This window comes from Lampetra planeri, chromosome 2 (assembly GCF_965212315.1).
Source record: "Lampetra planeri chromosome 2, kcLamPlan1.2.h2, whole genome shotgun sequence".
NCBI classification, from domain to species: domain Eukaryota; kingdom Metazoa; phylum Chordata; class Hyperoartia; order Petromyzontiformes; family Petromyzontidae; genus Lampetra; species Lampetra planeri.
Window position 1 is genome coordinate 1,824,301 of NC_136108.1, and position 15,318 is coordinate 1,839,618.

Below are 15,318 nucleotides of genomic sequence, written 5' to 3' on the forward strand. Positions count from 1 at the left end.
GTGTGTAGGCATGCTTGTGTGTCTACGTGGATGTGTGCGTGCTTGTGTATGTACGTGGATGTGTGCGTGTGTGCATGAGGATGTGCGCATGCGTAGGTGTGGTTGTGTCTGTACGTAGATGTGTGCGTGCATGTGTACGTGGATGTGCTCGTGCGTGTGTACGTGGATGTGCGCGTGCATGTGTACGTGCGCGTGCGTGTGTACACGGACGTGTGCGTGCGTGTGCATGCGCGCGTGCGCGTACACGAGTGGAGGCACTCGGTGATGGAGGTGGCGTCGATGAAGTAGCCGCCGCACAGCACGCAGATGAGGTGCGGGTTCAGCTCCGTCATCCTGATGTGCGTCGTGCGATGCATGCTGCCGCGACACGCCACGCTGTCCGCCACCGCTTGCCACGCCACCCCGTCTCGTCCTGCGCCAGGGACAAAGGCAAACGAGACCGGTTCGATCGTCGCGCGACAAACACGTCTCGTAGGACGGTGTGGCGACCCTTGCTCCTCGCTGCAAGAAGGCGCGTGGGGGGGGGTTCCCGACTGGGGGTGCCTTTCTGCATGCAGTTTGTACGCTCTCCCCCGTTCTCGATGGGTTTCCTCAAGTTGCTGCCCGTATTTAACTGTAACTGGTATTGGCTAAATCATCCCAATGATGAAAAAGGTTACCTACAAACGACACAACTGGGATCACAGAGACAGGAGCGGCATCGCCCGGCTACTGTAGAGACTTAAGAGGACCCTCCAAAATAAAAATAGTCCTGAGGCTCAGGGAGGCTTTCCTGGGTAAACGAGCGGAATCGCAAAAAATAACGAAAACGATTTTTGTATTTTACAAGGTAAGGCCCACTCAGCTATGTAGCTCTTTTTCATAAGCACCCTGGCCACAAATTATAGCTCAATAAAGTGCGTTATCATGTGCCATTGTTTTTAGTAGCCATACACTCTGAACGCGTGATGTTGATTCTAAATGTGTATATGGTGACGGTGAGAGGGTAACGGTGAGGGGGTGATGGTGAGAGGATGATGATGAGAGTGTGGAGTGGGGGTGGAAACGAGCTCCAGTGATGATGCACGAAGCAGCGTCTGTTTTCAAAGGGGGTGGATAAAGGGGCGGAGTTCAGAGTGGGGGTTGCAACAGGTAAGTCACGTGATTTAACGGAGGCTTGAGCCGATTCAGACAGACATCATTTCCTATGTCATTGCTTTCAAAACAAGTATGTTCTTGATCAATCATCCCATCGAGGAGCTTTCCTACTCATCGATAACACTTCCAGGTTTAAGGACAATTTATCCGACGTTACAATGTACGAACGAGGCAGCTCGGAGGAGGCGTGAGCACGTGGAATTGTCGAGAAGATATTGAGTCGCGCGGAGAACGTGCAAGTTAAGGGCATCATCACATCGACCGTGACGATACAGATGGTGATGATGATGACGACGATGGTGCTACTCAACATTGTGCCATCCGGTGGTCGAGACTAAACGTGAAGCGGCGACCCAAGGAGGGAGCGTGCCCGAGACAGAGAGAGAGAATTAAATCGACCGCCACCGTGAAGACGCAGCGATGTGATCGGCACATGGTGCAGTCCGCTCGAAGGTGATCGTCATCCAGCAGTGGAATATTATTTCCACACGACATTAAATTATAATTATTACGGTCTTAATGGGAGCTCTCTCTCTCTCTCAGTGAGACATTATCGGGACGAGTGTATTCATTCCCGATTATGATTGAACGTCTCACCGTGACCCGAGACGGAGGGGAGTGGGCTATAATTACGAATTAATCACCGATCAATAATTGCCAGGAGTCGGCGCCCAACTCGGCCACCTGGGCATCCCCTAGGTCGACTCAGCCTCGAACGAATGCCTGGCGCGTGGTTCTGTTCGCACCCCCCCCCCCCACCCCCAGTACAGTGACTGCCAACACACAGAGACACACGGAGATGTGGCGATGTTATCAGACCATAGGGGCAATGCGCTGTGAGCGAGTGGCACACGAGGGGGGGGGGGGGTGGCCAGCACCACGCCCGGCCGCCTTTGTCTCCCCAGTGGCGATAGTGTTTAACACCACCCGCACCAGGTACTCGTTTCGAGGCCGAGTCGACCTAGGGGAGGTCCAGGACCGGTTCAGACAACGGCCACCGATGCGGGTCGCGAGCGCGAATCGGACTCGGGCCGCCGGGATCGTAGCGCAGTGCGCTAACCACTGCGCCACCGCTCCCCGTATACATTACAGCACACAGACACGCGTGGACACGTAAACACCGCGTACTGTACCTACAAAGGCACAGATCCCCCGTGTAGCCTCGACAGACTGTTGGGGCAAGTGCTGAAGGCCGCCACGGCGCACGAGGCGGTGACCAAACAACTACGCCCGGCCGCCTTTGTCTCCCTCGAGAACGATGTTTACCACGCACAGCAGCCGGTGCTCGTTTGAGGGCCGAGTCGACCTAGGGGGAGGAGGTTCCACGGGACCGGCTTCAGGTAACAACTACAATAACAACAATAATCACAACAATAATCACAATAACAACACTAACACTAATAACAATAACAACAACACTAACAACAGCAATAACAACAACAATAATAATCACGGGGGGTGCCGTGAGCGGGAATCGAACCCGGCCCGCCGTGTCCCGAGCGCGGCGGGCGGCGATCCGCCACGAGGCCTCCCTCGCTCCCTCGCTCTCACCTCTCTCTCTCCTCTCTCCACGTCTCTCTCCTCTCTCCACGTCTCTCTCCTCTCTCCACGTCTCTCTCCTCTCTCCACGTAAATCTCTCTCCTCTACCCCCAGGTGTCTCTCCCACCCCCCTCTCCCCGCTCCCCCCGCCGCGTCTCTTACCGCCAGACAACGCGGAACGAACCACGCGTGCAGCCGCCGTCGTGTCTCGTAGCTTCGGGTCAGACTCTCTCCTCCGTCTCTCCTCTTTCTCTCTCTCGTGTCTCCGCGTCCGTGTGTCCCTCACACGAGACTTCGCATCTGCGCCTACATCACACGCACGCGTGCGTACTGTATAGACTGCAGTACACACACACGCGCGTGTACTGTGTGGACTGCAGTACACACACGCAGTACACAGTGTGTACTACAGCGTGTAAACTACAGTAAACACGTGCGTGTACTGTGTAGACTACAGTAGACGATAGCACACACGGCGCGCGTGAGGACTGTAGCCTCGCCGTGCGTACTATGTGGATCCCAGTCCTGACGACTCTCCTCTAACCCCCTCCCCCATCCACCCCCCTCTCTCTCTCCCCTCTCTCTCTTCACACTCTCCCGCCCACCGCACTCTCCCTCCTCCTCCTCCCCCATCCCTTCATTCCCACCACCCCCCTCTCCCGTCTCCTCCTCCTCGCCCTCCCACCCCGCCCCCTTCTCCCTCCCACCCCCGCTACTCGCCCTTCCTCCCGCTTCCACTTTCCCTTCCTCTACATCCCTCTCGCCATCTCCCTCCCCCCTCACGTCCACTACCTCGCTCCCCCCTCCCCCACCTCGCTCCCCCCCTCCCCCACCTCGCTCTACACTCTCCCCTCCCCCCACCTCGCTCTCCACTCTCCCTCCACCTCGCTCTCCACTCTCCCCCCACCTCGCTCTCCACTCTCCCACACCTTCCTTATCGCTCCCTCCCCCTCCTCTCTTATCTGCCTCCCCTCCTCGCCCTCTGCCTCTCCCTCTGCCTCTCCCTGCCTCTCCCCCCTCTCTCCCTCTGCCCCCCCCTCTCCCTCTGCCTCTCTCTCCCTCCTTTCCCCCCACTCTCCCTCTCTCTGCCTCTCCCCCCTCTCTCCCTCTGCCCCCCCCCTCTCCCATCTCTGCCTCTCCCTCCCCTCCCCCCCCTCCCCTTCCCCCCCTCTCCCTCTGCCCCTCCCCTTCCCCCCCTCTCCCTCCCTCTCGGCTGCCAAAACCTCCGCGCGCTCCTCTCCCCGTCGCCTTGGCAACAGCAATTATAGCTGGCTCGCCTCCAGTGGGGAGAGCGGCGTGGGGAGAGCGAAGGGGAGAGCGGGGAGGAGAGCGAGGGGAGAGGGGGGGGAGAGCGAGGGGAGAGGGGGGGAGAGCGGCGTGGGGAGAGCGAGGGGGGCGGGCGGGGAGAGCGAGGGGAGAGCGGCGTGGTGAGAGGGGGGGGAGAGCGGCGTGGTGATGGGGGGGGGCCGAGGAGGGGAGAACGGCCTCTGTGCTGTGGCTCAGGCTTTTAGTTGGGGTTAAGGTTGGGTTAGGAGTGGATTGGGACTGGGTTAGAACTTGGTTAGGGTTATAACTGAGTTATAAATTGGACTGCGTTAGGGTTCGGGCTGCGTTAGGGTTAGGACTGGGTTAGGGTTAAGACTGAATTATAATTATGGCTGCGTTAGGGTTAGGGCTGCGTTAGGGTTAGGGCTGGGTTAGGGTTAGGACTGAGTTATAATTATGGCTGCGTTAGGGTTAGGACTGGGTTATAATTATGGCTGCGTTAGGGATAGGGCTAGGTTATTATGGCTGGGTTAAGGATAGGGCTAGGTTATTATGGCTGGGTTATAATTAGGACTGGGTTATAATTATGGCTGGGTTAGGGTCCGGGTTTGTATTGGTTTGAGTCAGGGCTCTGTGACTTGCTGCAATAACTGCTGCAGTAGCAATGCTGACACGACCACTGTATGATTTTTGCACGCACATTCTACATTTGCATTTATGTAAATATAGGTAAATATTTTTTTAAGACGAGGCTGCAGTAATCATATACAGTCAAATAATTGAATCGCTTGTGGAAATGCAATTGATAGCATGTGAGTGGCTATACAGTCATCTATTCGTAACCCATGTAATACTTGCAGCAATAGCAGTGCGGTGGAGTTGCAATAGTAGTAGTTGTAAGCAACTGTAGTTCAACAAACATTAAGTGCCGGCAAGGCACACGCGGGGGGTGGGGGGGGGGGTAACACTACGCCCGGCCGCCTTTGTCTCCCTCGCAGCGATGTTTACCACATTGCACCAGGCACTTATTTGACGCCGAGTCAAATCTCGGGGTAACCCAGAACCGGTTGCAGGTATTCGCTGTCACTGTGATCATTGGTGTCGAGCTGGAATGTCACTCGTTTCTCCAGAGTGCGCTCACCGCTTACACGACCACTTCCTACACGTGTGGTGTGTGTACACACGCGCACACACGCGCGCACACACATTCAACCATGCATTGTTGTCGTTGTTGCAATAGTAGTGTGATGTTAGCGAGCACCTATTATGCTTGGCCCACCCCAGTGAGAGAGAGGCCCAATGCGCCACCGTCCGATTATAATCGCCGTGCTTGGGACTCGAACCCGGGATTCACAGCGCGGAGCGTCGAAGGGACCAACCGTGCCGAGCGACCCCCCCCCCCACGCACGAAATTCACAATCTCACAAAGACAAAGATCCCCCGCGTAGCCTCGCCGACCTGTTTGGGCAAGGAATGCGAGCACGCGCCCAGAGAAGGCCGAGACGGCGCACGAGCGTCATGGGGTTTGGTTGTGGCCGAACAAAAAAAAACGTGCCAGCCCCCTTTGTCTCCCCCAGTACTCACGGTAACACACCGCAACAGACTCATTTAAGGCTGAGCTGACCTAGCGGGGAGGCCCTGTGCATGTTTAGATTTCAATCGCCACCGTTGTTGGCCGACGTCGGAATGCGATCTGGGTGTGGGTCTTCTCCGCGTTCGCAACGCAGCGCGCAAACGACTGCGCCACCGCTCCCGACACGCACAAAGACAAAGATCTCCGGCGTACAGCCTCGACAGAATTTCGGGGCAAGTGCTGTAAGCGAGCACCTGTGAAGGCCGGCACGACACGCGAGGGGGGGGGGGGCAGCAACACGCCCGACCGCCTTTGTCTCCCTATTGTAGGGTTTTTACGCACCGCCCAGGTACTTGTACGTACAGAGATATGTATACTGTACACACCACACACGCACGACCATCGCATCTTAACGCACAGAGAAGCACAGGCGAACACATCCCACACAAGAACTCCCACTACAGTCTATATACGGACTGTTGGAGGTTAGTGTCGTTCGCGAATAGCTGTGAAAGGCCGGTAACGGCGCGCCTACTGCACGAGGTGGGGTGGTGTGGGCAGCGCTATCCCGGCCGCCTTTGTCTCTCGCGGTGCCCATACGCAGTAACACGCATGCAACGCTCGCGTTAACACGCTCACACACGCTCACACGCTCACACACGCTCACACACACTCACACACGCTCACACACGCGCCCGTGTCTTTTTTAGCCGTGACGACTGTCGAGGAGGACGTGGCGTGAGTTCGCTTCCGCGAAAAAATTTCGAATTCTATTTCAACCTCGAACACGGCTATGTTAAGAGAACGGGACTTGGCAGGTCGCGTCGTGGATAGAAGAAGGAATTGTGTGGCCCGTGGTCAAGAACAATAACGGAATAGCAGCCAAGGAGCGGAGGGCGTCGACGCATTCCGTACGTTCATCATACGCCTTTGTCATTCCACTGCTGCATGAAGACGCACGCGCTGCCATGGCGGTCATCGCAGCTATATGCACGTCCATACTTCACCACGGTGGCCAATGCGGTTTTGGGAAGGCGGTGAGTGGGGTTAGGGGTTGAGGTCGGAGTGGGCAGGGGAGCCAAACTCGCTTCAGATATCACTTGCCACGGATGTCAGCCGTGGCCTGGAGTTGAACTCGGGTGCGCCACCACGTTCATCTCACGGCGCGTGGACCACACCACCACGATAGACACACACACGCACACACGGGACTGCGCAAGATTTATTATGCTGCATATACATCGGTGGAAACTGGCGTTCCCGGCTATATTTGAGAGAGAGAAAAAAACCGGGCCCGAATGAGTGGAAAATCACGTCCATTTAGACCGAATGTTTCCGCCAAACGTCAAGCAAGGCGGCTGAGATACACCGCCCGTGCCACGCGTGTCTCTTAGCCGCGACTCTGCGGCTTCAACACAGCCCAGGAGTGGGGGGGGGGGGCGGGGGGCAAACGAACGGGCTATTGCAGGGGCTGCGCCTCTGCCTCTTAACTTCGGCTTTAAATACACGAGCGGCAGCTGACGGCGGCCACGTGTCCCTGTACCACATCAGACACTTGGCGACTATGCCGGATATTTATCGCTGCACGCGAGTTTGCTGCACGGCCACGGTTCACATCAGTGGCGAATTATTTCCGAACCGGTTCTGTGCCTGGGGCTCCCACGGCCCTGCCCCCAACACCCCCACAGCCTCACTGAGCAGCGACTTCGATTCCCGCCCGCGACTTAAACACGTGTGGCGAGTTATAATTTGAACCAACGTGGTGAAGTATGGTCAAACACCCCCCCCACCACCACCACCACCTCCGCCGTGACCGACGCGGCGTGCTGTAGGCCTTCGTCAAGCAGTGGACTGTATGTACGCACGCCTGCTATGCAATCACACTGCCTTGACAGATGCATCATACACGTCGTCTGGATATTATATCTCTTTCCCCCATTTCAGGCAACCGTGTGATTGAGTTGTTGTTTGTGCTTGTGTACCAATGGCAAGTCACCAGTAGCATCGTCGTCGTCGTCACCAGCTCATGTGGATAACGAACACGGACATTGACGAAGAACACCGAGCGGGGGTTGACAAGTGGGAGAGGTCCATGCCGGAACCACGCCGACAGAGACCACACAAATCAGATACATCACGTTCACCATTTCAACTGTTCAGCAAAGTACCCTAAGCATGCTTGGGCAGGACGCGGTAATGGCTAGAAGGGGGGGTGCTGATGATGATGACGACTACGACAATGCTGCTGATGATGATGATGATGACAGGCGATGGATGAGACCGGTTGCAGATTGGCAGCCAGAGGGAAAGAAGAGAAGGCGCCCGAGAGGACGACCGCCACGGAGATGGAACGAGGATGTTGGCGCGCGTGCAGAAACGAGACGAACTGTGGCGTCGCACCGCCTGTCCGAGATGGCGACGGCGTGAGGAGGTCTTCATCCAGCAGTGAATAGACCATGGCTGATGATGATGACGTCAGTGTGGGGATGCCTTCATGCAGCAGTGGACAGACCATGGCTGATGATGATGACGTCAGTGTGGGGATGCCTTCATGCAGCAGTGGATAGACCATGGCTGATGATGATGACGTCAGTGTGGGGATGCCTTCATGCAGCAGTGGATAGACCATGGCTGATGATGATGACGTCAGTGTGGGGATGCCTTCATGCAGCAGTGAATAGACCATGGCTGATGATGATGACGTCAGTGTGGGGATGCCTTCATGCAGCAGTGGATAGACCATGGCTGATGATGGTGACACTGAATGTACATCCAGTCGTCCCCTCGGGGGCGTGTGGTGTGGAGGCTGTGGTGGCTGGCAGCGTAGCCGTGAGCGCGCCGCGCTACGAACCCGGCCACCCGAGTTCGATTCCCGCTCACGGCCAACACCGGTGAACGACGATTATATTATCTGAACCGCGGTCCCGGGGCCTCCCCTAGGTCGACTCAGCCTTAAGCGAGTACCTTTCGCGGTGTGTAACAACAAAACCATCAGCACGAGGTCGATAAAACGCGGACGTGGTGTCGATCATCGTGTGAGGTTCGGGGCAGGTGCTCGCTAACCAGCACTTGCCCCACACGTCTGTTAAGGCTATACGAGGAGGGGGGGTAGCTTTGTCTTTGTGATGATGGTGGCTGGTGACGTTGGCACGTGGCGATGGCGGTGCGCTGCGCAGGCGTCGTTCGCTCGCTGCTCGCGAGGATCGTGACGAGCAAGTTAATGCTGCGCGCGCGCGCCTCTGTTGCGAATGAGTCCGAGTGGTTAAGTATTGGTGGGCGAGTGCTCTTCTCTTTAATTGACAGCACTTCACACGTATCTATAAAGTGTTATTGATGGCCGCGAGTGCGCACACACACACAGAGATGCGTCACATGCGCGCATGTGTGTGTAATGATAGTGGGGAGCGGTGGCCCAGTGGTTAGCGCACTGCGCTAAGAACCTGGCGACTCGGGTTCGATTCAGACTCGTAGTCAACATCAGTGACGAATAAAAAAAAAAACTGGCCCTGGGCATCCCCTAGGTCGACTCAGACTCAAATGAGTGGTACCAGGTGCGGTGTGTAAACATCGCCACCGGTGGAAGACAAAGGCGGCCGGAGGTAGTGTTGGCCACCCACCCCCTGGTCTGCCGTGTCGGCCATAATAGGTACACGCGAACAAGCACTTGCCCAAACAATCCGTTGAGGCTATACGGGTGATGTTTGTCTTTGTGTAATAATTAACCGTAATGTCCGGATTGTAAGACGCACTTTTTGTTTGTTTTTACACAAAAAGTTGTGGAGGAGGGAGGGGGTGCGTCTTATAATCCGGTCGGTGTGACCAGGCAGACGTCCCCGTGATTTTGTTTACACAGCGGGCACAGGTTGGGGGGCGTGCGTCTTACTTTACGCTGCGTCTTATAATCCGACGAATTGCGGGCATTGTTCACTGTGACGTTCAATCGATAAGCTCTGTTCATTCACGAAACTCTGAGCGACTCGCGTGGGTACGAATCTGACTTACACATTATCATGCGAATTAATCAATAATGTTACTTGACGCATGTTCTGAATGTACGTTCAGTGTTAGGTGTGATGTGCATGTTTGTGATGCGTTTTATTGTTTAAGTTGTGCTTAGCATGCGTGTGCTATATATGGGAATGTATACGTTGCACAATATGTATATTAAGTATTATCTGTGTAAAGTGAGATATATACAGGTGTATGGTGTACGTGTGACTATGCAATCGTCGTGTGTGTGTGTGTGTGTACTGTACGAGTTCGATTCCGGGCTCAGCAGTGACGATTATCTAATCCGGGCCTGAGTCGCCCCTAGGTCTACTCAGCCTAAAATCAGCGCCTGGTGAGACAAAGGCGGCCGGGCGTGGCGATGGCCACATTCCCATTTCATGGGCCGTGCCGCCATTCATAGGTGCAACTCGCTAACAGAACTTGCCCCTGTTCAGGCGATACGGGGGGGATCTTTGTCGTTTGTGTATGTGCTGTATGTGTTGTGTATTACGCCTGTACGCATGTGTATGAGGTATGTGATGTGTGTGTGTGTTAGGCATAGAGCCATACAGAGGACAATCTCTTATTTATAGCTGCTGTACTACGTAGTTACAGCAGCGACCACACGTGTAGCAGAGCCGACGGAACACGGCAGAACACATCAGCTCGAGATCAGAGGACACAGCAAACCAACATACAGATACGGCACTCATCGCCATCGATCATGGGACGCGGCAGACAGATCAACAGAGGTGACACCACAGATTACAGAGACACATCGGACAGAACTACACACAGCAGGCGTAACCAATTCAGAGTCGCATACACATCAGACACATCATAGACACATCAGAGCCTTCATAGACTGTTGGGACAAGTGCTGTCAGCGAGCACCTATTAAGGCTTTTTCTGTTTAGTTTGTTGTCCTTCCCCGGCAGCTCCGATTAGTAATTATGTACGAAATAATACGTACAAGGCCGGAACAGCACACGGCACCACACCCGAACGCCTTTGTCTCCTGAGTGACGATGTTTACACATCTGAGGCTGAGTCGACCTCGGGAGATGCCCAGGATCGGTTCAGACAATCCTCACTGGCGCTGACCGTGAGCGGGAATCGAACTCGGGCCGCCGGGTTCGTAGCGCAACGCGCTAACCACTGCGCCACCGCTCCCCACACATCATGATACGGCAATGCACACACAGGCGTGCGCACACACACACGCGCATACACACACGCGCGCACACACACACGCGTGCACACACACACACGCGCACACACACGCGTGCACACGCGCGCACACACACATGCATGCACACACGCGTGCACACACAGGCGCGTGCACACGAACACATGCGTGCACACACACGTGCACACACACACACGTGCACACACACTTGCGTGCACGCACACACGCGCGTGCACACACACGTGCACACACACACACGTGCACACACACACATGCGTGCACACACACACGTGCACACACACACGTGCACACACACGTACACACACACATGCGTGCACACACACGTGCACACACACACACGTGCACACACACACATGCATGCACACACGCGCGCACACACACACGCGTGCACACACGCGCGCACACACACACATGCGTGCACACACACACACATCGACCAGCCGACACGGCCACGAGATCTGAGGGTCTCGGGGAAAAAATCAGATATGTTGGGACACACGCAGCCACACGCAGTCTTAACCAGCAGCAGTTGCAGCAGCAGCAGCATCACATCGATCCTGCTGCATAGCAGGCACAGCAGCAGACGCACGCATCTCCGCCGAGCCTCACCTCGCGTAACCCCCCCCCACCACCCCCACCACCACCCCCCACCACTCCCAGAGCGCGCTGCTAACAGCAGCAGCAGCACGGATATACTATCAAACAGTATAGGTGACAATCTCACTAAATATCCATCTAATATATCCTTCTATTTTATTCATCTATTCGTACTCTCGTACATAACCACTGAGTTGTCTGACTTATCCATCTGCGATTTGATTCGTGTAGTTATCTATCTCGCTACTTATATGCCTGGCGATCCATCTCGATCCGGATATCAGTCTCGCTGTCCGTACATTGGGCGCGTTTGTGACAGAGATTCACGGTTAAGAGGGTGCCAGCGGCCGCCCTGGTTAATGCTGCGGGTGCAATGACCATAGCACGGCTTCGCGTCGTCCGCTTCACTCGTGGTGGCACGTTAAAGACCCCGTAACGCCATTCGCAAGAGGAAGGAGGCCACTGCGTGCCGACGTCACGGTGCAACTTTTTCCAAGTTGCGAAGATGATCCGTAAATTACTCAATTGAGATGACGCACACCGATCACCGTCCACTCCTGCCAGACGAATGCCCCAATGAGACTCTTCTGGTCTCTGTGAGTATTGTCAAACCTTAACACGTACCTGCAAAGGTACACAGTATGCGTGTACGGTGGGGGAGGGGGGCGGTGGTGCAGTAGTTAGCGCACTTCGCTGCGACCCGTCTACCCGAGTTCGATTTTCGGCCACAGCTTTATAGAAGCCCTTACGATCTATAACAGCTAAGCACACGTGGGCATTGTGTCAGTGGGTATGTGCGTGAGTGTGACTACGTTTATCTGATGTAGTAAAACAAACAACGGCACTGGAGATACAAAAGCGGCCGGGAGCGATGTTGCCCACACATAACCCGCTCACCGCACGTGCCCAAACAATCGGTGTGGGCTATCTGGGGATTCTTTGTCTTTGTGATAAGAGTGTTCACGCGCGTGTACGCGTGCGCGTCTATCGGTGTGTGTGTGTGTGTGTCACCCCCTCTTGTGCCCTTCCGACCTTCAGGTGCTCGCTAACAGCGCTTGCCCAAACAGCCTGTGAAGGCTATAGAGAGGATCTTTGTCTTTGTGTTGGATGCATGGCTACGCGGCTAACATCAGCGGTGAGTAATATCTGAACCGGTTCTGGGCTTCCCCTACATCGATTCAGCCTAAAATGAGTAGACGACCGCGGCGTGCTAAAACATCAGCACCGGGGAGACAAAGGCGGCCGCGCATAGCGCTGGCCACACTTCCTCCACGTGTTGGAAGTTCCGTGTTTGAGGAATATGTTTTGTTTGCGACAAAATTGGGCTTAAAATAAACATGTCCGGTACAGTGTTTTAAAAGGCAGCTATGTAATGACGTAACCAGTTGATGTAATTACGACGCTGTATGGCCTGCTAATTGCCGGGTTGTTTAACAAACACTTTGCGATATTGCCGATATTGGGTTTGCAATGTAGAACAAGTTAATTGGTGAAATCAATTGCCACGTGTTCAATGGAAACCGGGCATGATGAGGCTTACGGCATCACGGAGGGGTGGCGGGCAATTAGAGATGATTGTGAAAGGTCATGCCTTGGAATGAGTCGGCGAGTGATTTATATAGGGCACGCCGAGGTTAAATAATAATCTACAACGCGATGATGGGGTTGTTATGCAATGTACTGTGTTGAATTGCTTACGCTCGGTAAGTAGCCAACCCCTGCTAATCGCAGGTGCAGGGAAGGCCACCACTCAACACTAAAGGCAGATCGGCTTTTCGCCTCCACGTTCATGTCTATATAACATCATCCTGCACAAGGTGCTGTAATTCACGCCTCAGACTAGCACCGTTGGCTACGCACGGTGCGAAAGAAGTTCAACGCACATGCAAAAAAAAGTTTTGCTGGCTGGCTGGCTGACTAGCGAGCGAGCGCGACGCTGGTTTGCAAAGTGCTGACGTCACCGCGCACGTTTGCGTGATGACGTCAGCCGCATCCCAACAACGCTGAGCCGGCTTCGTACGTGCTGACGTCACGCCTCCATCCACCCTCCACCATGTATTCGGCTCTCGTTCTAGATAGATTATAATCGAGATCTAAAAAAAAATGTGATGCCTGCCAAAGGACGTGCGGACTGCTTGTAGCTGCGATATTTTTTTTTTATGTTATAAATGTCGTGTTCTCCGGATTATAAGACGCTCCGGAAAGTCGGATGCACCCTCCAAAAAACGCGTGCGTCCCATGTCAATGAAGTTATTACAAACCCGACCTCACACACACGCACGCAGGCGTACTATCGGATACCAAGACGCACTCACAACTTTTATTTAAATCCCAGGGGGGTGGAGTGGGGTGGGGGGTGGGCAAAAGTGCGTCTTATAACCCGAAGAATGCGCAAAAACATTGCGAATCTTTCGTGTGAAAGTGGTAAATCCCAGCGACGTTCCAGGGGGCTCGAAAGTTGAACTTTGGCACAAAGCGCAATTGTAGTTTATGCTCGTGAAGCAGGAGGGCCATCTCTGATCGATTGATTGATTTGTGTTGATTGGGTTCACCCACAGCGGCGAGGTCATCCCAAAGTTCCCGCGCTGATCACAGACGACGCCCAATCAGTGGACCGAGTAATTTGCCTCCCGTCGAGTGTGACCCTAAAGCCGATGGAAAGCGGGCAAATCCCGCGAACCGGTTTCCACAGACGCATAAATGTAACGGCACTCTTCATAAAGAGTTCGTCTGTCTGTCGGCTTGCTGGCTATAAGTCTCCCCCTTGCGGGGGGGGGGGGGGGGAGTGACCATACTTCACCGCGCTGGTTTGTAACGCGCGTTTTGAAGGGATCACTCGCAGCCGTGGTTCCAGATTCGAACCCAGCGCGGTTTCACGAAACCACTGCAACGCCGCTCCGAATATCTGCCGACAATCTCCTTCACCGCAGTTAATTGGTTACGTATCAAGAGAGCGAGAGAGAGAGAGAGAAGAGCGAGCCGTGGGCGATTCGGCCATGAGTGCCACCCAGATCGTGGTGTGTAAACATAACAGCGCCGTGGGTTTTTGGTTTTTTCCCCTTCGGCCCAGCCTCCTGCGCTGTTCCTCAATAGGCGCTCGCTAACAAGCGCAGCAGCAGCAGCAGCACGCGCGCGTTGTCGAGCGGAACGCAGTGGCGCGCGCCAACTCTGAACGACCCATCGGGGCGACTTTGTACAGAAGCCCGTGGCGGCTATGGTACTGTAAAATCATTAGTAGTGTACAAAGACTAAGATCGCCCGTATAGCCTTCAGCAGAATGTTGGGGGGGGGGGGGGGGGACGGTTAGCGAGGAGGAACCGACGAAGGCCCGTTCATATCATCGTCGCTGGTGTCGACCGTGAGCGGGAATCGAACCTGGGTCGTCGGGTTCGGAGGGCAGCGCGCTAACCGCTGCACCACCGCTCCCCACAAATACACGACCGCTGTATCAGCGTAGTAAAGACAAATACCCCCGTATAGCCTTTCACATACTGTTAGGGCAAGTGATGTTAGCGAGCACCTACGAAGGCCGAGGGGATGGGTAGTCAGCACCACGCCCGACCGCCTTCGTCTCCCTAGTGGCTAGGTTCACACACCGCACCAGATACTAATTTGAGGCTGAGTCAACCTAGGGGCCCAGTTCAAGATAATCGTCGCTGGTGTCGACCGTGAGCGGGAATATAACTCGTTTCGCGAGATTCGTAGCGCAGCGCGCAACCACTACACCGCCGTGCGTGTGTGTGTGCTATTAGTGCTGTTAGTATAGCACACACACGCGTACACGCTATAATAGGGTGGCTATGTGTATACTGTAGCTATACTGTCTGATCAACGCGATGCGCTACGATCCCGACTGTCTGAGTTCGATTCCCGGCCACGGCTAACATCAGTGGCGAGTCATTTCTGAACCGGTTTCTCCCGGCCGACCCCCCCAATGTACCAGCCCGCAATGACCATCGTGGTGAAGTATGGTTAAAAAAATAAACCCCTACGACCGAGACGGCA

At 54.9% G+C, this 15,318-nt stretch overlaps 1 protein-coding gene across 1 annotated transcript in view; it reads right to left on the bottom strand.

Moving 5' to 3' along the window:
• LOC144733268 (polycomb complex protein BMI-1-B-like) overlaps window positions 1-15,318 on the bottom strand; it is a 42,230-nt gene that overhangs the window by 9,999 nt on the left and 16,913 nt on the right. The window contains 2 exon segments of the mRNA XM_078615073.1: window positions 245-412; window positions 2,840-2,983. Coding sequence (XP_078471199.1) covers window positions 245-356 — 112 coding nt within the window. The 5' untranslated portion in view covers window positions 357-412; window positions 2,840-2,983.